The following is a 23,586-nucleotide window of genomic DNA, read 5'->3' as shown; positions in this document are numbered from 1 at the left end:
CTGGAATAACATATCATATAAAATGTTAGATTTACCAACAAACGGGCTTTTATAGTAACATAATAATCCAATGTCGGAACGAACGATGTCGAGGACATAACAGCTCATAAATAATATTGCGACCCGCACACACTTGCAGTAAATAGCTGTCTTATGGAGGTAAATTCTTGACGAAACGATATTGTTTATAAATAAGTAATTATGATTGTTCGAGAATATGTGGGTTAAATACGCCGGCTACGGCTTCATAACGAATACACCGAAATTTCTTTAAAACTTCGCTATCCTTTGTTCTAAAACGTTTTAATGGTTTAGTTCTGGTCTAGTTTCTCTCCTAACAAAAACACCACTGTCATTACAAATAAATAAACACATTTGTCGACAAATATTGATTTATTTGTCATGTTAAAAGTAAAACATGCGTGAGCGTTATCTAGGACTCCGTCATATATTTACATCTCGCAGATTCTATCGTAAATGTTATAAATTGAGATGTTTTGTTAAAACATTGTAATGTTGTTAACCATTCGTTGTTTTTGTTTAAATGGTACAATGGCATCAAAAGTAAGAACACTATCTCCAACTTTGAACCTCGATAACACAACTTTATGCTTATGTGACGTAAATGGATAGGCACATCAAAATTTACGTAAATTTAGGATATTATTTAATTAGGTGATGATTTTTAATTATAGACACGTCTATATTTAAACATCATCACCTAATTAAGTAATATCCTAAATTTACATGTCTAGTTTGCTTAAAGGTATATTAGTTAATTTAAAGTTTGCTTTAGAAATCAATAATGGAAGAGCACACTGGTTCATTGTGGCACAGGCCTTGCCTATCACAAGAACCAGGGAACTCATTATTTTCTATGTAAATATTTTTATGAATAAAGCATTATTATAGACGTTTTATACCAGATATAAATATTTTCGAAGACAATCGATTTTATTTCTGAACTTTAGTAAAAACACTTCCATCGCGATATAGCCCGCATTGGAATTTATGGCTTCTGTTCCCTTTTTGTAACTTATATATGGGTATTAAGTAAAAATAACAAAATTATTATTCTTTTTAAATATATTAATTCACCTGCAAGACGAATACATTTTCAGATATTTCAATTAATTTATTTATACCACCGTAAAAAATTGTTTTGTCCTTATCTAAAAAATGTGATGAAACCGCTTCCTTAACCTCATCGTCAGTTGAAAATTCTCAACCACGCAGTTTTTTCATTTTTGGAAAGAGGCAATAATCACTTGGGGCCAGATCTAGACTGCAGGATGGGTGATTTAAACCAACGCAACAAGACTCCTGTAAAAGGGAACGTTGTCATGAAACAACAGGACATTAATTCTTTCTGAGTCCCATATGATTGTCGCCATGAGTTTTCCGACCGACTATACATCTTAAACTTCTTTGGTGGTATTGTACCCTTTTTATGCCACTGCATGGAGTCTTGTTTAGACTCAGGGTCATAATGATGAGCCCAAGTTTCATCACCAGTGACAATTGAATTCAACACGCCATCCTTATCTTTATTGCAAAAGTTCAAAAACGCACGGGAACATTCCACGTGCTATTGTTTTTGCGCTGGCGTGAGCATTAGCGGCACCCATCTTGCAAAATAACAAGATGATTGTGTAGAATTTTGAAAATTGTTGTTTCCAATTTTTTGATAATTTCTGCAAATTGTTTCTTCTTTAGACGTCTTTTTTAGTAGAGCATCTTCTAATACTAATTTTTCTACTTGTACAATAATTTCTGGCGTTGTCACTTTATCGGGGCGACCCGGCCTTAGATCGTCTTCAAATGTTTTTCTGTCCTGCTTAGCAAATTATGCAACTTGTAAACCATTGATTTTCATGGGTAAGAGTCCTCATAAACTTATGTCATCTCATTCATTACGGTTTGGATAGACTTTTCTTGCTTGGTAAGGAATTTTATTACCGCGTGATAGTTGATTTTCTCTATATTTTGCACTTTGTTGCCGATTGAGTTCCTTGGTCAACGATAATTCAAGGACAAAAGATTCGATTTAATCAACAACAATGACGAACATTTCATAAAAAAATAAGTTTTTGTTTTTAAAGACCACAATTATTTAATATATAAATTAAAAAATAATATACGAATCCACTAAAATTCTTTGTAAAATATTCGAATAAGCCTACATATGCTCATATCTTTATTTAAAAAAAAATCTACTACGCTAAAGATGAAAATGTACGGATAAAAAAATTAAGATATTGTCGTCAGTGTCGAACTACCTAGCTTTACTAGGCAGTCACAGGATTGTCGATCTGTCTTAAGTAATAACTTGCCTGTAGGATAAACATATTTTAATGCATGATGTTTAATAAAAGGCATGGGCATTTTAAAGCCTGTGGATGTTAAAATTAAATATATTTTTTTAAATCAACTACATTGTTACTAATGTTAGATACAATAGTCGTATGATTTGTGCTCTTTACAAGACTTTAATTACTTTGACAATATATTTATGATGATTCCACGTCCGCAGTGAACACGGAGTCAGCCGAAAGAAGCTCATCGCTCTCAAACAGGTCGCCCGCGCTGGACACGCTAAATCAAGGTTTATGAGTTTCTTAAACAACCAACTATTTGTTCACTGAAATACACAAATAACTCGATTACCATGTAGTAAATATTGCTATGATTAAGTAATTTGATGATAAATGTTTAAATACCAAATTATTTTATTTATTTTATTTTATTTTATTTGGATAGCTTACAGCTTATTATAACTATAACTAATACAGAATATGAATAAAAAAAAGCTAATAACAAGCTACCACACACACACATATATATATATATATATATATATGTTTAAGATGACACTTTTATTTCTGCTATTTTACAAAAAAAGACATAGGTACGATTGTATTAATTTAGAACTGGCTGTCTTTTAACATTAATTAAATAAAATTTAAACGGCAGATGAGGTGTAATGATTTTTGGGAGCTCTAAAAGCGTTAAATATGGGGAATACCATATTAATGGTAAATAAAATACTGCTTTTAAGGAGTGTTGTTTTCCTAATGTACCTAAGGTTGCCAGAGCTCATGGGGAGGGTCGGAGGTAGGGTCGGCAATACGCTTGCGACGCGTCTTTGTTGCAGGCCTCTATACATATAGATATATATGTATAGAGGCTAGATATATATGTATAGAGGATATGTATATGCTACGGTAACCGCATCCTATCATGTAGGCCGTACGCTTGTTTGCCACCCCAGTAGTATAAAAAAATAAACCAGCAGTTATTATCCTTATCTCATAAGATAAATTAACCCTGATAGATGAGGCACATTACTGTTGTTTATTATTATATATTATTACTAGCCGACCCCGCAAACGTTGTGTTGCCATATATTTTATTAACCTTCTTAACCCCCCCCCCATAACTTAGGGGGGTGAAAAATAGATGTTGGCTGATTCTCAGACCTACCCGATATTCACACAAAATTTCATAATATTCATATATACAACGTAGGTAGACGAAAAAAACAGTCAAGTAAATACGTGGTGTCAAAGATTACTCAAAAAGGAGGCATCAGATCTCGATCAACCACCTCAACAACCACATAAAAAAACCTTGATTAAAAAAATAATAATCGAAATCGGTCCACACAGTAAAACGTTCTGAGATAACATACATAATAAATACAATCGAACTTAGAACCTCTTAATAATCTTGCTGTGTGATTACCGCAATAAAGAATATAGCCACTCCCTCTCTTCTCGTGGGTGTCGTAAGAGGCGACTAAGGGATAACACAGTTCCACTACCACCTTGGAACTTAAAAAGCCGACCGATGTCGGGATAAACATCCAACTACTGGCTTTTAAATACACAGGCCGAAGACCGGCAGCAGCGTCTTCGGTGCGACAAAGCCAGCCCTGCGGTCACCAACCCGCCTGCCCAGCGTGGTGACTATGGGCAAAACACATCTGTGAGTTCGCGCCAAAAATGGCTTAGAGAGGTCTATTTCCAGCAGTGGACTGGGATAAATTTTGGAATTGGAAAAAAATTGGATTGTATGAATTTTTTGGAAGTCGTTTAATAAGTAGACACGAACGTTTAATACGCCTAACTGACAGCAACCAGATTTGTCATGGAATTATGAGACACGAACCTTTCATGTTAATGGCATAGAGCAGATAATGTGAACTGGTTAAAACCAGCTTTTTCTTCGTTTCTTTAATGTTGTTTTGATAACGATGAAGAACAACAACTATTTTACACTATTACACGGCAAATAGACACTTTTCTGAAATACAGAGTATCGTGCGTAGGTACATTAAATATTTCGTATTATTTAACAATACAATGTTTGGATTTTAAAAAAAACTTGCTCCGGTTAAATCGATTATTTGTGACTGGTGCGCGGACCTAAGATAAGTGTAACTCGTTTTTACCAGCTAACCAGTAAATTAATATTACTTGTTTTCTTGAGGAACAGAATACGATAACAACAGGTCACCTTTTTCATGTTAATATATCATTGACATTTGCTAAGTAAGATAATTATCTTCCTACATGAAACTAGTAACAAATTCAAAGGTTAATTGTTTACCGATCCTATTAGAAAACAAATTCATTGGCATTTTTAAAAATATTTTAAAGTTAAATACTTTAAAATATTTGATCTCATGTACCTAGATTCAATTCAATCGTTATTGTAATCACCTGTATACTTATCTTAGACCAGTCGTAAGTCCTCTAGATATTATTTTATTTTAATGAATAAGTGCTTCTATTTTGTTGGTAGATATTGTTATGTACCGATATATAATTGGTATGTGTCTTTTTTTAGTCGAGTTCAAAAAAGGAGGAGGTTACTCAATTCGACCGTATATATATAATATACTAGCTGACCTGGCGAACTTCGTATCACCTTATTTTTTCCTGAAATATAATAATAACATAATATATCATAATAAAATATAGCCTATATTTTAAGTTGGATCGAACTGCACATGGTGTGCGAATTTTATTATAATCGGTTAAGTGGTTTAAGAGTCCATTGAGGACAAACATTGTGACACGAGATTTATATATATTAAGATATTTATGTATGTTCGGGGATAACTTCGTCGTTTATGAACCGATTTTGATAATTCTTTTTTTATTGGAAAGTAGATATCCCATGTGTGGTACCATGATAAGAAAACCGGGATCTGATGATGGGATCCCAAAGAAATTAAGTGGAAACCCTTGAAAATCTGCATAACTTTTTACTGGGTGTACCGATTTTGATTATTTTTAATTTAGTTATTTAATAAAAGAAAGTCGATGTTTATCATGTGGTTACATTTATATTTCATCGAGATCTGATTACAACTTTTGGAGTAATATTTGATAATGCGTATTTACTTGACTATTTTTTCGTCTACCTACGTTGTATTACTTGTCGATGTAATGAAATTCAGTTTTTTTCGTTTGCCAGCAAACACAATTATTGTTAAAGTTGTTTAGTAGAGAGTATAAATAAATAAAAGTAAAAAAATATTGGATAGGTACGCTAAAAATAAGTCACAAAAGTAAACTTATTATATTAAATAATTACTACAAGAAATTTGTTCAAAAGTATGTATATAACAAAGTATTTTATAATTATATTATCCTGGCCGGTAGGTAGAAAAGTGATGATGTAACCTGTTCCAGGGGGTGACGCCGGTGGCGAGGGGAGTGCGACGCGGCGCGCACGCTCGTGAGTGACCTTTTCTTACTTTTCATTTAGTGTTAGTTTCTTTTTACGTCATTTTGTTTGTGAACTGTTTTATAATAACATAACGCATTACACACGTCTAAGTAAATACACTCGCTACTTATTTATCATTATTATTATATATATCAAACAACTTAAGAAAACAAGCAACAACAACGGAGTATTTATTTAACTGAATGATGAATTATAAAATTGTTGAAAAATTACATCATGTCACAAAAATGTTGATACTTTTTAGATAAATGCTCGTCATAATTATTTTACCCTCATACCACTTGTGTTTATTATTTCATAACTGATAACTACGTGTATCGTTTATGTAAATACGAAATATCATCTACTAGAAATATGTCCCCAATGTGTTACATAATTATTATGTAACAGTTCATCTTATAAAAATTTAAAGAAAGAAATATGTGATTATTCATTTTTTTTACCTACATCCCCGATAGCAAAGTGACGTTTTAGGATAGTCCGTATGAGCTCAAATTTGTGATTTGGATTTTTTTTTAATGTCAAATAGGCAGGCATTTGATCACAATCTCACCTGATGTTAAGTGACGATGCGGTCGAAGGTGGAGCATGCCTGCCTATTTATCAGCCTATTCACTCTGGCCTTGAAGGCACCCAGATTGTATCGTTCGGGAAACACAGACGCAATTCATCAAGAACCTCCTCAAGAAGTTGAATGCGCCAACTAACGTAGAGTTTCCTATCTCATCAAAAAGAGTTCTCAATAACTGAGAGATGACGAGAGAAAAGAAAAATAAAAGTTTAAAGCAAACAATATGGCGGCCTCAATACAATGGCGGTGATCGAATCAGTAGTGTATGTATTCAGTCACTACTGAGACGAATCTATCTATACAAATAAATAAAATTCGAGTGTTTGTTTGTAATGTTAACCGGTGTTTACTAAATGTATCTGGATGTATACACGGAACATATACCAAAATATATTTTTTTATTATTTTTGTCTGTCTTTTTGTTTGTTCCAACTAATCTCTGAAACGGCTGGGCCGATTTTGACGGGACTTTCACTGGCAGATAGCTGATGTAATCATTGAGTAATATGCATAGACACATCTAGAATTTTTAAGTGTGGAGAGAACAAAATTTTAAAAAGTCGATGAGTAGTAGAGAATTAAATAATAGTTTGCGGAGGATTTAGCTAAATTTACATGAAATTTCTTTATTAAGATTTAAAATATTCATTATTACCTGTTAGCCTAGATGATACAAATTCCCCATCTTGGCTCACTACGGGTAGTGTGTGTACGCCCATGCAGACACCGGTAATTAATATTAAAAAAAAAACTAAATTTACTGTGAAGAAGCCACAAGTAAACACGCAAAGGTAAAAAAAAACAAAAACTTATAACTGAAACGTTCTTTTTGTGGATTATAGTTTAAAATAATAGAATAAGTGACTAGAATATTAATGTTTGTTTTATTCAGTTTGTGAATTCTGAATTAGTTTCAATATTCAAATCGGAGTCTCGCGTGAATTGCGCTGCGCAACACGATCCGTCATTCCTAATTTTCGAACGCGCCAACCGAGCACGTCATTTAGGTCAAACTTAATAAATATTAAACATTTTTCAGTCACTTATCAATTCCAAATCATGAATTTGTATTAATTTATAACGTAAATAAAATAAACAAATGCGCAGTTATTTACGTCTTTACAGTAAATTAACAGTTTGTTTTAAACGTTATGACTTGATTGATAATTTGATATGAAATCATCTATTATGTTATAATTGTCAAGATAATTTTTAAACAGTCCTATAAATAAGTAGGTACGATTATGCACTTTCAAATTGTGATTTTAAAAATTATTTGAGTAATTTATTACTATTGATTTAGATTATTATGTTTAATAAGAACAATCCAGAAAGAAACTCGAAAATTCTCTTTTAAAATAATTTTTGAACATCAGTTTTAATTTTTATTAATTATATTTTGACGTTTAATCCTACATAAAAATTATGAAACGTCTGACACTTTTTTATCAAAAAAATAATCTTACATCGTAATATGCTTTGTTTGTTAATGATTTTATCTGTAATCTGTAGATTTATCGTACACTTTATTTTTTTCAAATTATTTAAAACGTATAAATATCATTATAATTTATTGAATTTTATCGCTGTTTAATTTGTGCTATTTTTAGTTAAACCATACTTTTAATAGATAATAATAATATTTCTTCTAAAGACTGCTCTATATTTTTTTACTTTTTTATTTATACTTTTTTTTTATTGACTAGCCCATTAGCGCAGTTTGTAGTGACCCTGATTTCTGTTTCTTTTTTATATCTTACCAATCGGCTGTTACCTATAACACAAGCATTAAGTTGCTTACATCAGTAACAGACGACCGTGTGTGTGTTGTAGATATTTATTTATTTATTTATTTATTATACCTACTTAAGTATTTATTTGCTCATGTTAGTATTCAATTGAATACTTATCTGAATTTGCAGGAATGACAACGAAACACTCGACCATGATAACATGCAACCTCTGACACGGTCCGTCAGTCGGCCAGACAAAAAGAAAAATATAGAAGATTTCGATGACGACTTGCCTTTACCACCCGAGTGATGTGGTCGTTTAAATAAATTTGCTACTGTATGAATAAAAAATTACTGATCACTGATTATAAGTTATTTTATCGAACACTTCACCACTGATAATCGGTCGTTAAAATCAAGTAAATATATTTTTATTTAATATAGTATATTCGTTGGTCAATGTATCTGTATGAAATAGTGTATCTGCATAGTTTCTTAATCTATCTAATCTTCTAAATCTATTTTATTTTCAGGCTTTTTTACATTTACGTTGTGGAAAAATTAAATAAAAGATTTTAGAAATACATCTGTATATTTATAAATAAACATTAAACAAATGTAAAAATTCTTAAGACTAGTAAACAAAACAGTTGAAACTGCGATAGTACTTTATTTTCATATCACTAAGAACCTATGAGGCCTCTAATTAAAATAAAATCATAATACTTACATTATGTATTAAAAATTCGAAATTTTGGAATGAACATTTAATAGTTCATTTTACAATTAAAATTGTGATAATTGTAAAACTTAAGAGATAGGATACTTGGGATACTCATAAATAGTTAATTATTATACATTTAAAGTAGTGTGAGTAAATAAATAACAAAAATGTACAATATTTATTCTATGTAGTCGCATAAAAACACATCAACGGAAATCATTATTTACCTATATTGATAAATAAAATGTCGAAATAACTGAGTAGGCATCATCATTTTAATTGATTTTTACGAATTGTTAAAAATACCGGAATGTAATTGACTTGTTTTTGATGGTGCTTCAAAAAAATATATATGAAAATCCTTAAATGATAAAAAGGCTTATATCTTACGTATATTTTAACAAATAAATAACTACGTAAACATTTTCTAGAAACGTTTAGAACCGATAGAACTTTATTGTATTTTAATTAAGGAACCAACAAACTTTAAATTCGTCATCAATTTTTTATTTTATTTTAATTGACGTACACAAATCGAGAGGACGCTTTTCTATACCTACATCTGAAAGAAAATATTTTAATAACAAAATACCTATTTAGGTTAAATATTCAAAGGACCCTAAATACTTCATTTAAATAAAAAGTCCTTACAGTGTTTTTATTGTCTAGCTAAGAAAGGAAATAAGTTTAGTCGAATTAGGTATTTCTGCTCTATCAGACATTGTTAAATATTGAGCTAGAAACCATGACGGTCGATACACTAGAACAAGTTCACCCGCTGACCCGGCGACGTAAGACGTGTAATCTATTCCTTAATAAAATTAATACCATTAAAATATTAGCTAAGGCTTAAAATATAGTAAATATTTACAATATAGTACGGCAGATCGCTAAATACGCAGATATTATTCCTCCTTTCCTTTTTCACCTTCCGCCAACAGCTATTATCTATAACGCTATGAAATTTACGAATAGTTCTCCTAATTTACAGCTTTGCGGATTTCCACACTAATCGTTCACTGATAATTAAGTCACTCATATTAGTTCGGTGAAAGTTCACGAAGTATTGAAAGTTTTCACTATGATATAATTTTTGCGTAAGGGTGTTCTATGTGGCCGTACTGTATGGCGAGGAGCGTGTCCTTGAGCCGCTGGAACACTGGCTGTGCTTGCTTCATGGTGGGGATGTGTATGTTCTCGTCGAGGTAGCCCACGTTGCTGATCGGGGTCACCACCACCGCCGTGCCCGCGCCGAACATCTCCAATAACTATTTTATTTAAATTCACGATAAGCAAATATGGAGCTGAATAAACAGAGTACGTTTGTCTCTGGCTTTGTCACTAAATTTTTTCGGTAATAAAATATTCTTGTTCTAACTTTATGAAAAACTTACCCGCCCTTTTTTATTTAACTCGATCACTCGTTCCATAGTTATCACCTCCTCTTTTACCGTCAAATCTTCCCACTGGCTGGCAAGCTCTAAGATCGACCGGCGCGTGACTCCGGGTAAAATAAGTCCATTTAAAGGCGGCGTGCTCAATTGTTTATCTACAAAAAAAAATATACAGAATTTAATATTGGTCTAGAAAAATATTATGATGTTAGCGACTACGCTTATTACTTCAGATATGTAGTGAGAATATACCGGTCATAAGGTCACCGTGCTATCTTTACGATAACATGACAATATATAGCGTCTTACACGGATAATGGATTATGGCCTCTACTTGTGTTGGTAAATAAAATAATGAATGTATGCTACAACAGAATGAAAACAATATTAGCATTTCAAAAATATTGTGTTATATAGAAAGTTTTCTATTTACCTCCTTGTTCATTAATATAAACTATGAAGATATTCATAGCACCCACTTCAGTTAGTTCTTTATCTGGTCCAAATAACCATAACACTTGGTGATGTCCTAATTTAGCTGCGCGCGAAGTTACCGCTGCAAATCATTAAGTCTTTTAAAATTAAAAACGTAAGTGTAATCGATAATGATGTCACTGTTACAATTACAATTCCTAGTTATAATTTGTAAAAATTTTAATACCTATAGTTGGTCCATAGTTAGATCCAACTTTTCTATTGCCGACTCCTCCAGGGTATGCGCGGACAACATTTGGGTCCGCGTAAATAGAAACTGCTCCATCACTACTCGTCTTGTAGTAAGCGCTCACAGGACTTAATATAATAAACAACATAGCCGAATCTGGCTCCATTACACCAAACGTAGGCTGTAAGAAATAATTGCTTAATATGTACATTTATTGCGCAAAAATATTCCAGCGGTGGATGGAACTGTGTTTTATCCCTTAGTTGCCTCTTACGACACCCACGGGAAGAGAGGGGGTGGCTAAATTCTAACTTCCGTACCTTCCCAGAAAAATATCATTGTACATAAAAACACAAACCTATAGATATTATAACTAATAATTATATCTATTCAAATAACAAAAAAACAACATTGCGTAATTGTTACTGACGTAGTTAATTAATCTATGTGTAATGCGTTTGTCAGTCTTCGTGGGCGTTGCTATAATACTATAATTAAAGCAAATAATTAATTAGGGATTAAATGTGCTATCTTCTTTAAAGCACAAGCAAGGTCAAGTGCCAAAATGTTAGGAAAAGTGAATTACTTTTGTCTTATTTTGCCTATTCATTAAGATAAAGAGAGATAAGAGAAATTGTGAAATGAAAATGATAACGTTATTTGTCACCCATTTATCTTTTATTTATGTTACGATTCTTGTATATAAATTGATAAGAAATTCGTGGAATAAATAATAGAATTTACGTTGTAATGCATTTTAAGCAATAAGTAAAATGTAATACTAGAGATAAGCAAATAACTACTCAATAAAGATAGAAATTGACAGTTGTATGAAACACTGGCATGTTCACAAAATTCTTCGGAATTCGGTATTTCTACAGATTCATCTGCAAAAACACGATAAAGTAAAGAGTTATCATTGTACAGTTAGTTTCTTCTAAACTCGTGATATAATTCAAGTTAACTTGTGAACTTACCTCCGTGCCAATTAACGTAGGTCGCAGGTACAAAGTCGACGTTTCAGAATGAGGAACCCATTCTTGGTCGATTTGAATGAGTCGAATTAAGCATTTGATTAGTTCTTCTCCATCGAACGTTGGTAAACCAGACCTCTGCGCAGCTAAGTTCATACGCTCCATGTTCAGGTCTGGTCGAAACAACCGGATTTTATCATCGACACCTCTGTAGGCTTTCATACCTTCGAATAGCTGAAATATTATCAGCGCATAAGCATTTTCATTTCAAGAACATCAGGCTATAAATAAATTTATAGGAATAAAAATTCAACGTAAATAACTATTAACTAGGTATCCTATAGGTTATGTAAAACGTTTCATACTTAGTATATAAAATATTTACATTACGAATAAAATACAATCTCGTAATTAATAAACAGATGTTATGATTTTATAGTTAAGGAGTTCTTGTGAAAACACATTAGTAAACATGTTTATTCATTTGATAAAATTATACCGACGTCTTATGGGTTTTCCTACGTACTTGTATAGCATAATGTAGAGCTTTCGCTGCGGGGTGTATTGATAAATATTCAAAAGGAATTATTTCTGGTTTCTGCCATCCACCTAATTGTTTAAAATAGTTAATCTTGAGCATGTGATCTGTGAAATATTTTCCAAAACCTAAATCGCTGGCTTCTGGTTTCGGCTGCAATTGATATGGTGCTGCCAGTCTGACTTGGAGGTCGTCATACTGTAAATAAAAAATAAATAAATATGAATTATTATTATTATATTTATATTTCTCTTTATAAGATTTTGAGACATCGAAATTTGTCTAAATTTTTTTTATTATTTTTGTCATTACTAACTTGGTGATACGAATTTAATACCTTAAAAGAAAATTCCGGTGTTATTTCTGGACGAGGTTTTGTTTGCGGAGCAGTCACCGATTCCGGTTCAATTTGTGCGTTCTCCTCCAATTCTTTGTAACGCAGCAACGAACTGCAGTGTCGTACTGTTTGTATTTTGTGCTGGTTTTCATAAATCCATTTTACTAATACCTGCAAAGGTCGAAGTAGAAGATTTGTTTTATTATTATTTTGCTTTTGGTTAATATAAGTCGCTTTGATAAAGTAATCTGATATAGATATGCCTGATTATTCAAATAATAACTAGACTATATAATATTATACTTATACTATAAACAGTTAAAGATTGACGACTTATTTTCAATTAGTACTTTAAAAAGGTTAAAAATTATTTTGTTTTTTTTTTTTTACGAAAATGTGTTACCTTTTTGATTTAATATCTAAATTTTGAATTTAATTTTCAATTCTCATTTTTTTGTAAATAAATAAATATTAATATTTTTATCCACTATAATGTCAATATTAATTACGATATTGTTTTTAAAGTAATTATAGAACTAGTGTACTAGTACCTACTAATAAATATTATTTGACTAATTTCTCGCTTTTTATTTTTAAGATAAGAACAAATTAATGAAACTGTAAAACATTTACGGATAAAATTTTAACGAATAGATAATTTCGCTACCGGGAAAAATTTACTACATAGTGTATTAAATCGTAAATATTTAGAGCTTCTGCTCAATTTTAGGATACCTTTTTAGAAACGTACGAGCAGGGATATTCCGGTATGGGTTATTTACCTTTATAAAACGGTATTTATCGAATCAAAATAACGGTAAGAGAATCATTCGGTAACCGAATCATATCGGTAATACAGTATCGAAATAAACCGGTAGTAGGCATAACTTTTGCGTCGTAAGTTTAAGCGGGCAATTCCCGTTCTTCTAGCTGCGCTGCGCTAGCTCGGATTGCGGTCCGAACGTACACCATATCTCTATCTCATTCGCTCCCGTGTGTTGCGTGATTTTACTTAAGAGGAAAGGGTACCGAAGAGACTTTTCAAAAATAGGTATTTGAATAAAATGTTTCTGTCGCGCTGCATGCCGCTACCGCGCCCCGCGCCATCTCCGCCCCGTTTTTTCTATGTGTGACTGTCGTGTTGTTAGTGTGCGTGCGCCGGCTATTCAGCTATTAATTGTTGACGATATTTTAGTATTCGCATCTTTCGTTTGTGATTGACTACGAGTACATATAGCGCATAGTGCTATTTTTCTGAATTTGGTTTGTTTTATTGAATTTGTTCTGCATCGTATTGCTGTGACTAGGCTTACTATTATTGAATTTCGTAAACTACATAATATTATGTTTTATTATTTTGACTTGGATACTCTTTGTGACTTGATACATGTCTATATTTTTGTGGGTAATTATCGAAATACCTAGGTACTTTATTTATGAATTAGGTATGTAATTACATGGTTGAGGTGTGTGTAAGAATGGGTAATGAAATACATACATAATTATAGTGTATACATGTAGTACATAGTATAAGTGTAAGTATAGTATATATATGTAATGTAGTACATACACAGTATAAAATGTTTGCCTTAGTACCTATATAGTTTGTAATGTCTCATGTTTGTCGCAGTTATTAATACATAGGTATAGGTTATATATATTAATTAACATATAATTGCGGCGATATAACAATGGTTAAAAATAATATTATAAATAAAAAAAAAAAACAAGAAAAGCCGCCTGCGTGAAGAACAACTATGAGAAAGTCAATTGAAAAAGCTGGAACAAGATAAAAATTCAATAATTACACAAAGATAGCTAAATAAATCACACCAATTTCAAACATTATGTACTGTACACTTACAAAAATCATGAAGGCGACTTTTTCAATTATTATTTTATTTATATTTTTTTAGTTAGGCAAATTACGTAATCGATTGAATTTTTTTAAAGAGTGGTTGATTAACATGACATAACATAACAATACACTTTATTGAACACCAACAGAAAATAATAATACGTATCAGATTGATTTTTAACCGACTTCCAAAAAAGGAGGAGGTTCTTAATTCGACTGTATTTTTCTTTTTTTTTGTATATATGTTACTTCAGAACTTTTGAGTGGGTGGACCGAGTTCGACTTGTACGCAAAGGAAAAAAAGCCGACTTCAATTACATCGTCATGTAATACAACAAAGTGAGACGACAATATAGTTAAGTAAATACGCGTTGTTAAAGATTACTCAAAAACTTGTTATCAGATCTCGATGAAATTTAAATATGACTACACGATAAACATCAGCTTTCGATTAAATTTAAAATCATCAAAATCGGTACACCTAGTAAAAAGTTATGCGGTATAATACAACGTAGGTCGACGAAAATAGTCAAGTAAAAACGTATTATTTATATTACTCGAAAAGTTGTTGTTAGATCTCAAATAAACTCAAGTGAGACCAAATGACACACACCACCTTCCGATTAAAATAAAAATTGTAGAAATCGGTCCACTCAGTCAAAAGTTCTGAAGTAACATACATAAAAAATACAGTTAAATTGAGAGCTTCCTCCTTTTTTGGAAGTCGGTTAAAAATAGAAACCGATTTTACACGTCTATAGAATTCCTAAGTCGACAAGCTTGAACAGTGAAAGATTTAGTATAAACGAAAGAGGAGTGAGAGGGAAATTCAAGAAGTAAGCTTTCCTCAGAACGAAAACTGCGTTCATTGGAATCACTAAGAAATTTAAATCGTCGTTTTAGATAAGCAGGTACAACAGGATTAAAAAGAATAGAGTAAAGTAAGTTGAGAATATACGTATTCCCGAAGTAGGAAATTGGGTGCCACTCAGGGCGTAACTACTGCCGTATCAGCCGTATCAATGATACGGGGCCCTCTATTTACAGGGCCCCTAAGGTGTGTAAGCAAAAATTAGTAAAATGTTATCCACAATGTCACTTAATCTTGTGCTTCCTGGAAAAAAGAATAAAAAAACTGTCATACATACCTATAGAGTTTTAACTTCAGAAATGACTGAAGTCTGAAAAGCAGTCCCCTTTTATCCGAGTCAAGCGTGCGCCCAATTGTTGATAACATTCTGTATCGTTTATTTCGGGATTCAGTTGATCATTATGAACAATCAATTAATCTTTTTTATATAAGAATGGGGCCCACAAGCAGACGAAGCCATCTGATTTATAACGGCTACCGTCGCCCATGGCCTCTAGAGAAAAGATGTAGACACTAGACGCTTTAAAACCCCCAAATTTTAGCAAGGTCATTCCACACTTTGAATGTACGTGGAAACATTGCGCACGAAGCTCGCACATTGGTTGCAAACCACTGGTGGATACAATTAGCACCACTAGACTTCTTGACATCGAAAGAATGCAGAACACGACAAACGACACTGCTCATAGAGCACATTACGCATCGCGTGTTCGCACCGTGGAATGCTCGGTGGTGCTTTTCCCTCATCGTCAAGAGTTGAATTCGACGCAAAAAGAGTGCAAAGAATTTCGCTTACTTTTTCGCATAATATGCCAGAGAGCCTTCAGGTTCGCGCAATGATGGAAGTTTAGACTAAAAAAAGTTACCTTCGACAGCTTTTGTAAAAAACAAAAGGCATGGGTTCCATTTGGAAAGCCCAATAGTCTCTCGCCAATTCTGCTGTGTTTGAACTTTGCCCTAGCGATTTACTACCTGTAAGACCTGGAGGCATTGAATCTCTTCTTCAGGTTATGCGCCTGTGAATCCCCCATATAGATGCGGAAGATTCATAGGAATTCACTAATAGTATTGGCCTCACAGGCTGAAGCGAACGATCCCCCGCATCTATTGCTGCAGATCAAGGCTAATAACTCTCCAGCTTGGAACTACAAGCTCTTTAAATTAGCTTAAAATCCGAAATTCAAAACATTCATTCCATTAAAGAACTCATGGAATTATTACTGATAAAATTCAATAGCCTTGCATCCAATTTTCCAACTTGATGTTTTTCAAAACTAAAACTGATAAAAAATTACCTAAGGATTTCGATGGAACAGGAACAGCTACAGCAGACTACACTCACTATTGTCTATTCTAGGAGGAAGTTATAACTTATAATCAATAAATATTTATTTTAATTCAAAGCAAAGCATTTTTTGTGAGAAATCTTTACCCATCATTTGCCTGCCCCCCCACTAATTTTGATACAGGGCCCCAAGGTTCCCGGGGTTCCAAGGAATGCTACGCTAGTGGGGCCACTTGAGTTTTTTACGCAATTCAGAAATATGATTCTATTTGCGAAGTCCAAATACGAATCGCATAGGTACATAGATTCGACCAAATTTAATAATCTGCTCCTCAGTAATGTCAAGATAACAGCTAAGCAATTTTTTACCGATGAAAAAAAACAGAGGAGGGTCTAAAGTCGCTACGTCCCTATATTTATTTATGTTTGACCATGCATAGCTTTTTACAGAGTATTCCGAAATTGATAAAAAAATATATTGGAAAGAGTAAACCCCGAAGTTGTTTTTCGCCTAGGAGGCGAGGAAGAAGCGCGGCTCGCAGCTTGCTTGGCACAGGCATGGGAAAGAGCAGTCCTAATTTTTTAAACTTTCTTATTGTATTTTTTATTAGTATTACGGTAATAATAATCATAATATACTTTTTTGAAATCCTTGTATTGAGCCCTTTCATTTGATACCAAAAACAAACAACACAGTTATTTACCATAATTATCATTGTTATTTGTTAGCGAAACCCTTCGTTAGCCCAGGTTTGCACAGTGTTACAATAAAAACCGTATATACAAATACGGTTTCATTGTAGTTATGAAAAAAGAAATTATTTAATTCTGTTAATACGAATTTTAGAAAATATCGACTAAAAATAACATCACTAGTGTATCGATATAATTGTCGACTATGAGGCATCACTTCGCTGGCGTATATACGTATTGCTTTGACCCTTCCCTCCCCCAGACCTATCCCCCAAAAAGCAAGAAAGGGACAACTGCAGCTCAGACCGTTTTAGGTATATAATTTTTGACCAAAACAGTGTTTCGTAGTCGACTGTTTTCTCCTCAAAACATGGCAATTTTTTAAAAAATTTTTTTTTAGAAAATAAAAGAAGACTTCGGCTATGCCCCTATGTTTTCATTTTTTTGAAAATATGCATATATTTTTTTTAATGAGTGTCTGAAAATGTACAAAAAATTATGCAATATTTCGAGTTTTTGAAGTCTCCTAATTCCTATGATAATAAGAATATGAAAAAAATCAAAACATAGGGGCATGGTCATGGCAGCAAAGAGTTCTATGTCACAAAAATATTTGATCTAGTGTCATTATCCAGGGAGAAAACAGTCGACTACGTTTGTATGGAGAAAGACCCGGTACCCTTTCCTCTTAAAACTTATTTATTTGTGATAGACGACAGGCCCCGGGCGTGGCGCGAGCAAGTTTTCATTTCTTTTTCGTTAATGTTTACATTGCATATAACGAATAATTCAAAACAAAAAACTTAATTACTTTCATAGTTAAAGAAGCCAATCTTATGAAAAACCAAGCATTATCAATAAAAGCAAAGGAACATTACAGATTCTTCATTTCAAACGATGGCTCACAGATTTTGTCACCCTCTGTTACTTCTCCGAATCATTTAAAACCGAAATACATAACGTTATATTTCGGTATTACAGTTTAATCGGTAACCGTTTTATTACGGTTTTGGAACCGAAATAAAACGGTAACCTTTTCAATCGGTAACCGATTCATACGGTAACCGTTTCAAACGTTTACCTTTATGAATCGGTTTGGCGAACCCTGCGTACGAGTATAACCTTCTGCCCGTTAGAATGAGCATCCACTGTACTAGAGGCATTCAACACCAATAGACTTTTTAGACGCATATGGGTATTTTTTACCTGACTTCAAATAAGGAGGAGGTCCTCAATTCCATGGTACATATTTTGAAGTAAAACTTTTTTACGCACGCTTGACTCGGGGAGTAAGCTGGTAAATGCGGGACGAGAACGTTACGAAAAGTGTGATCTGGCGAGGCGAATAGAAGTTGAGAGGGAGGTATAAGTTAGTTGGAGCTAAAGAAGATTTACTTTAGTCGTGTCTTCAATAAGAGGGAAGAAATATCAATAACCTTACATATTTCGACATCTAATAACGATAATAAAATATATAACATTTTCAGTAAGTATCCACATGAAGTGCCTTTACTTCATATAAAACCTGGTAAATTTACCGAAAGTTACTACTCATTGACAAGTCTTAGAACCCTCACATAATGTTCATTCGTGATCGCATATTTTTAATTCATTAAAAATAAAAATTGTGCTACTGTGATAGTATTTTACTAAAATTGTTGAATAGTAAACTAACAAAAAAAAAAAAGTAAAAAATATACAAATCATGACAGTCGTCAGTCAGTGTCACGCTCAGCAAGAAAGAGGCCTGCAGCCACGCTCACAAATGTCTGCACCACGATGTGCACCTTGGAAAAAGGATCAAAAAACTAAAACTGATTGTAATTAATGCCATAAAAAGATGTGAGAATATACCGTTTCCATTTCTGAAGGATGTAGGTACTCAGAAAGTAAGGTCATATAAAACATTTTCGACATGTCATATAAAGAGGCTAATTATTTTTATTATATTTTGAATGCTTCTTCTTCAAAAATAATTATTATCATAAGTAAAATTATGCTATGTTATTTTAGTGTTGAACTCGTTTTTTGTCAAAATTTTTAATATAATACCTATATATACATTAAAAATATTTCGTTATTTTATTTGATAAATATTTTATTCACACAAGGTTTCATTAAAAATATTATTAAATTTAACAAAAAAAAAAAATGTTATTTTTAAAATAACCATTAGAACTCCCCATCTTTAAAAGCTTGTATTAAAAGCTTTTATTTACCTTGCAATTTGTTAGGGTAGAATCTTGCAACTCAATTTTAAAGTATAATTATATATCTTTAACCGATTGAGCTGAAATCAATCATCAAACGTATAACAAAAATGTAAATATAATACGTTTGTGCACGCTTATCTCAAAAACGGCTAATCCGATTTAAATGCGGTTTTCACGAATATATCGTGGTAAGCTTTACTTATTTATGACATTTAGTATTTGTTCCATGTCAATCGGTTCATAAATAAAAAAGTTATGCCAATTTAAAGAATTACGTTGAACATGTAAATAAATACTCAAACAACGGTGTTAACAATCCAAAATAAACTAAAAGATATATCCAAAATATGCTGTCCAAAGTCACTATTCCACGCGATGAAGTCGTGGGCACAGCTAGTTTTGAATATACTTCGTTTAGTTTGAATGACAAAACATGGTTAGAAATTTACCTACGTAGATAAACAAGTAAATTAAATAACTTAATCTAATTGATTTAATTGACGCCAAAAATGGCGTGAACTCATGTGTGTTGCCCATAGTCACCACGCTGGGCTGGTGGTTTGGTGACCGCAGGGCTGACTTTGTCGCACCGAAGACGCTGCTGCCTGTCTTTGGCCTGTGTTTTTCAAAACCATTGGATGCCATTGGATGGTTATCCCACCATCGATCGGCTTTATAAGTTCCAATTACGACACCCACGGAAAGAGAGGGGAGTGGTTATATTCTTTACTACCGTAGCCACACAGCTTGTTGTTGTAAATATATATATATATATATATATATATATATATATATATATATATATATAATATGTTTATTTTTTTAGGGCATGTAAAATAAAAGATTGTTTTTTTTTAAATGTTTTTTACTTCAATTTATCGCAACTCATCTGTTGTAATATTTTTGACCCAGTAGCAACTGCCCGAGGCGCATTATTGGGCGCGTCTCCCGCCGAATTAATAAAGTTATGTTAAGTTTCGTTACTTTTTATCTTTATGGAACTCAAGGACAAAACATGTTATGTTAAGTTTCGTTACTTTTTATCTTTATGGAACTCAAGGACAAAACATTGCTATCTTAAGTTTCGTTACTTTTTATCTTTATGGGACTCAAGGACAAAACATGTTATGTTAAGTTTCGTTACTTTTTATCTTTATGGAACTCAAGGACAAAACATTGCTATCTTAAGTTTCGTTACTTTTTATCTTTATGGGACTCAAGGACAAAACATGTTATGTTAAGTTTCGTTACTTTTTATCTTTATGGAACTCAAGGACAAAACATTGCTATCTTAAGTTTCGTTACTTTTTATCTTTATGGGACTCGAGGACAAATCAGGATAATTGAAAAAAGTTGGCCTGTACGAAACAAATATGATGTAAAATGAATACGCGAAATAAATGCTTAGTTAATCCAAACCAAATAGTTGATAATTGAAAAATTTTAGAAGATCAGAGAGTACGTTCTATCTTTCTTTCGAACATACTCTCTGAGTTTCTTACGTATTTATATAAAATAAGTATAAGCCTAAAGCACTCTATTCTTAATTTTTATAGAAATTGCAATTTTTTGTTTGTTTATTAAATTATCATGGTTAAAAAATGATTCAATCATAATATCTTGATATATTGAATCTTATAGTACAAAAATAGATCAGACTTTGCAGAAGTGTTAAAGATGGTGATTTACAATTTATTACAAGAAATAATAACAATTAAGTTTGCATATATCGATACCTCGGGGCTCAAAGGGCGTAAGCACCAAAACTCGATTTTACAGGAGAGCCAAAAAACAAAAAACAAAAAAATATTTTCGACATAGCTTTCTCAATTATTGTCCTAAATAAACCATTCTAGGACCAAAAGTTTTATTTTTTTTTTTGATGCAGAACTTTGTATAATTATATTTCAAATAAATTTAAAAGTAACAAAAATAGCTTGTCTATACGCCTCGGAAAATCGAATGATTGGGGCGTTTACGCCCGAAAAATCAATGGATATTTGATTAGTGATGGTTGTAACCGTATTTAAGTGTACAATCTATGGTTGTAACGGTCAATTTTCTCACTATTTCTATCAGTTTGTAGACAGCTGCTTTGTTTTCTTCATTTAGGTAATCGATTTAAGTGCAATTTTTATGAACTTTATTAACTTTTGTATATAATTATGTACTTTATTAACCTTTTTATAGATTTTATTACCATTTATCGACTCAGATAACTAATTAATTATACAAATACCTAATTATTGACTTTATCTATACTTAATAGCCTAACCTATCTAAAACCTATTCCAAAACTCATTTATTATAAAAAAAAATGATAAATAAAATTCACTTGTTATTGAAAATATTGTTTATTAAACAAAGTAAGAAAAAGACTTATTTTTATATAATTTCAGTTGTAACGAAACATCTTATTAACGTAAAGCAGAATGAACGATTAAAACTAAATTGTACTGAAATGGCAAGTACTTAGGTATCGCTACAAAATTTTGCGCTAATGTCTAATCTTCTGTTTAAAATGTATAGAAAATACAAGGAACTCTTGAGATCAATTATATATTATTTATGAAGTCTTTTGGTAAAAGTTATTAGGTAATCTTAAGTATTGCTACCTACTAAAATAGCAGACTCATTAAAATTTGACCATCCTTGAATAACGAATGTTTGACAAACATATTGATTATAAACAAATAATCTGTGAGGCTAATAAAACAACTGCTACTATTAAAAATCTATCTTACAATGAGAAAAATAAGTGCATAAACAAAATAAATTTCTGAATAGGATTCAGGGACAATGATAAATTCAATAATTTTTGCGTCACCTGCGTTACATATTATTTAAACAATTTTAGTCATTAATAGACTGTGGAACCATTAACATTACACATACATTTAATAAAATGACCAAAACTTAGGTACCTGCACTTACAAAACTAGAAATATTAAATTTGGTTAAAAATATTATCACACTATAACGTTTTAACTTAAACATTAATGACCCTTAATCAAGAAATCACAATCACAAGCAAAGCTCTCAAGCAATCACATAATATATAGGTAGATATGGTTGACCAATTAAGAGATAATTGTTAGACGTATGTGTCATTTTATTTTAGAATACATAAATGTTTAAGGGTGTATCTGGTAAGTTGATTCTTTAGAAATGGTTATGTTCGGGCTTAAGCACCACGTAAGAATATTCGTATCATCTACGGTGTCGTTTACTCCCATCACGTTTATGATTATTAACAATGATTGCTGTTACGACACAAAAACTGAAAAAATATGTTTTATTTTTTACAAAAAATAGGTCACTTTTTGGCAAATAGGAAGACTTTAAATATACAGATCGATAGAGGAGAAAAAAATAAGTAAGGCTGCATTAAAAAGTCAATTTCGCCAAAATGGCGGTTACGCCCTTTGAGCCCCGAGGTATCGATATGTATAATTTTTCTATGTATATAGTGATAATAAACGTTTATTTGTACCTACATACATTTATGCATTTATGTAATGAATTCAACTTAAAACTACTTACTTGACGTAGTAAAATAAGGGGCCACATCAAAAGTCTTTATCAGATGAAAAAAATGTTTAAAAAATAATATGTTAATTGTGATCTCATGCCAAAACACACAAATTTTTAGATTTAAATAGTAACAAATTTGTATTGTTTATATACATAGATTCTAGATCTAGGAACAATGAAAAAATAAAAATAAGTTACATCAATATACTATAATATATATTATAATAATCTAATCCGAAACGGCTTGACCGGTTCTCATGAAATTTTGTGTGCATATCGGGTAGGTCTGAGAATCGAACAACATCTATTTTAAGTAAATCCCCTCACACTTATAGTAGATAGTTTTTTGGCAAAACAACGTTTGCCGGGTCAGCTAGTCTAATATATAAAATTCTCGTGTCGCGGTGTTTGTAGATAAACTCCTCCGAAACGGCTTG

General features: G+C 32.1%; 2 protein-coding genes across 2 annotated transcripts in view; one reads left to right on the top strand and one right to left on the bottom strand.

Annotated features, from left to right (window-relative positions):
• The window catches only part of LOC123670214 (intraflagellar transport protein 88 homolog), a 33,151-nt gene extending 24,719 nt beyond the window's left edge, over positions 1-8,432 (top strand). Inside the window, exons 17-19 of the mRNA XM_045603723.1 lie at positions 2,534-2,605; positions 5,703-5,748; positions 8,254-8,432. Coding sequence (XP_045459679.1) covers positions 2,534-2,605; positions 5,703-5,748; positions 8,254-8,374 — 239 coding nt within the window. The 3' untranslated portion in view covers positions 8,375-8,432. The remainder of the gene's footprint in view (positions 1-2,533; positions 2,606-5,702; positions 5,749-8,253) is intronic.
• A 205-nt stretch (positions 8,433-8,637) lies between these two features.
• LOC123670401 (branched-chain-amino-acid aminotransferase, cytosolic) lies at positions 8,638-19,588 on the bottom strand. Its single transcript, XM_045603899.1, has 8 exons — positions 19,573-19,588; positions 12,696-12,943; positions 12,347-12,556; positions 11,824-12,054; positions 10,844-11,027; positions 10,616-10,738; positions 10,183-10,337; positions 8,638-10,056 (listed from the first exon to the last, which is right to left on the bottom strand). The coding sequence occupies exons 1-8, from the start codon at positions 19,586-19,588 to the stop codon at positions 9,868-9,870; spliced, it is 1,356 nt and encodes a 451-aa protein (XP_045459855.1). The 3' UTR covers positions 8,638-9,867.
• Between the last annotated feature and the right edge of the window lie 3,998 nt (positions 19,589-23,586).

Source organism: Melitaea cinxia, chromosome 4, assembly GCF_905220565.1.
Source record: "Melitaea cinxia chromosome 4, ilMelCinx1.1, whole genome shotgun sequence".
Classification (NCBI taxonomy): domain Eukaryota; kingdom Metazoa; phylum Arthropoda; class Insecta; order Lepidoptera; family Nymphalidae; genus Melitaea; species Melitaea cinxia.
Note: the sequence above shows the minus strand (reverse complement) of the source record. Positions and strands in the feature narration are given on the sequence as shown.

Excerpts from the sequence above, each read along its gene's own strand:
- LOC123670401 (XM_045603899.1), bottom strand. Across the intron at positions 12,055-12,346 it reads CTCTACATTATGCTATACAA|CTATTCGAAGGTATGAAAGC; the intron begins GTACGTAGGAAA and ends ATAATATTTCAG. Across the intron at positions 10,739-10,843 it reads TAACTATGGACCAACTATAG|CGGTAACTTCGCGCGCAGCT; the intron begins GTATTAAAATTT and ends AATGATTTGCAG.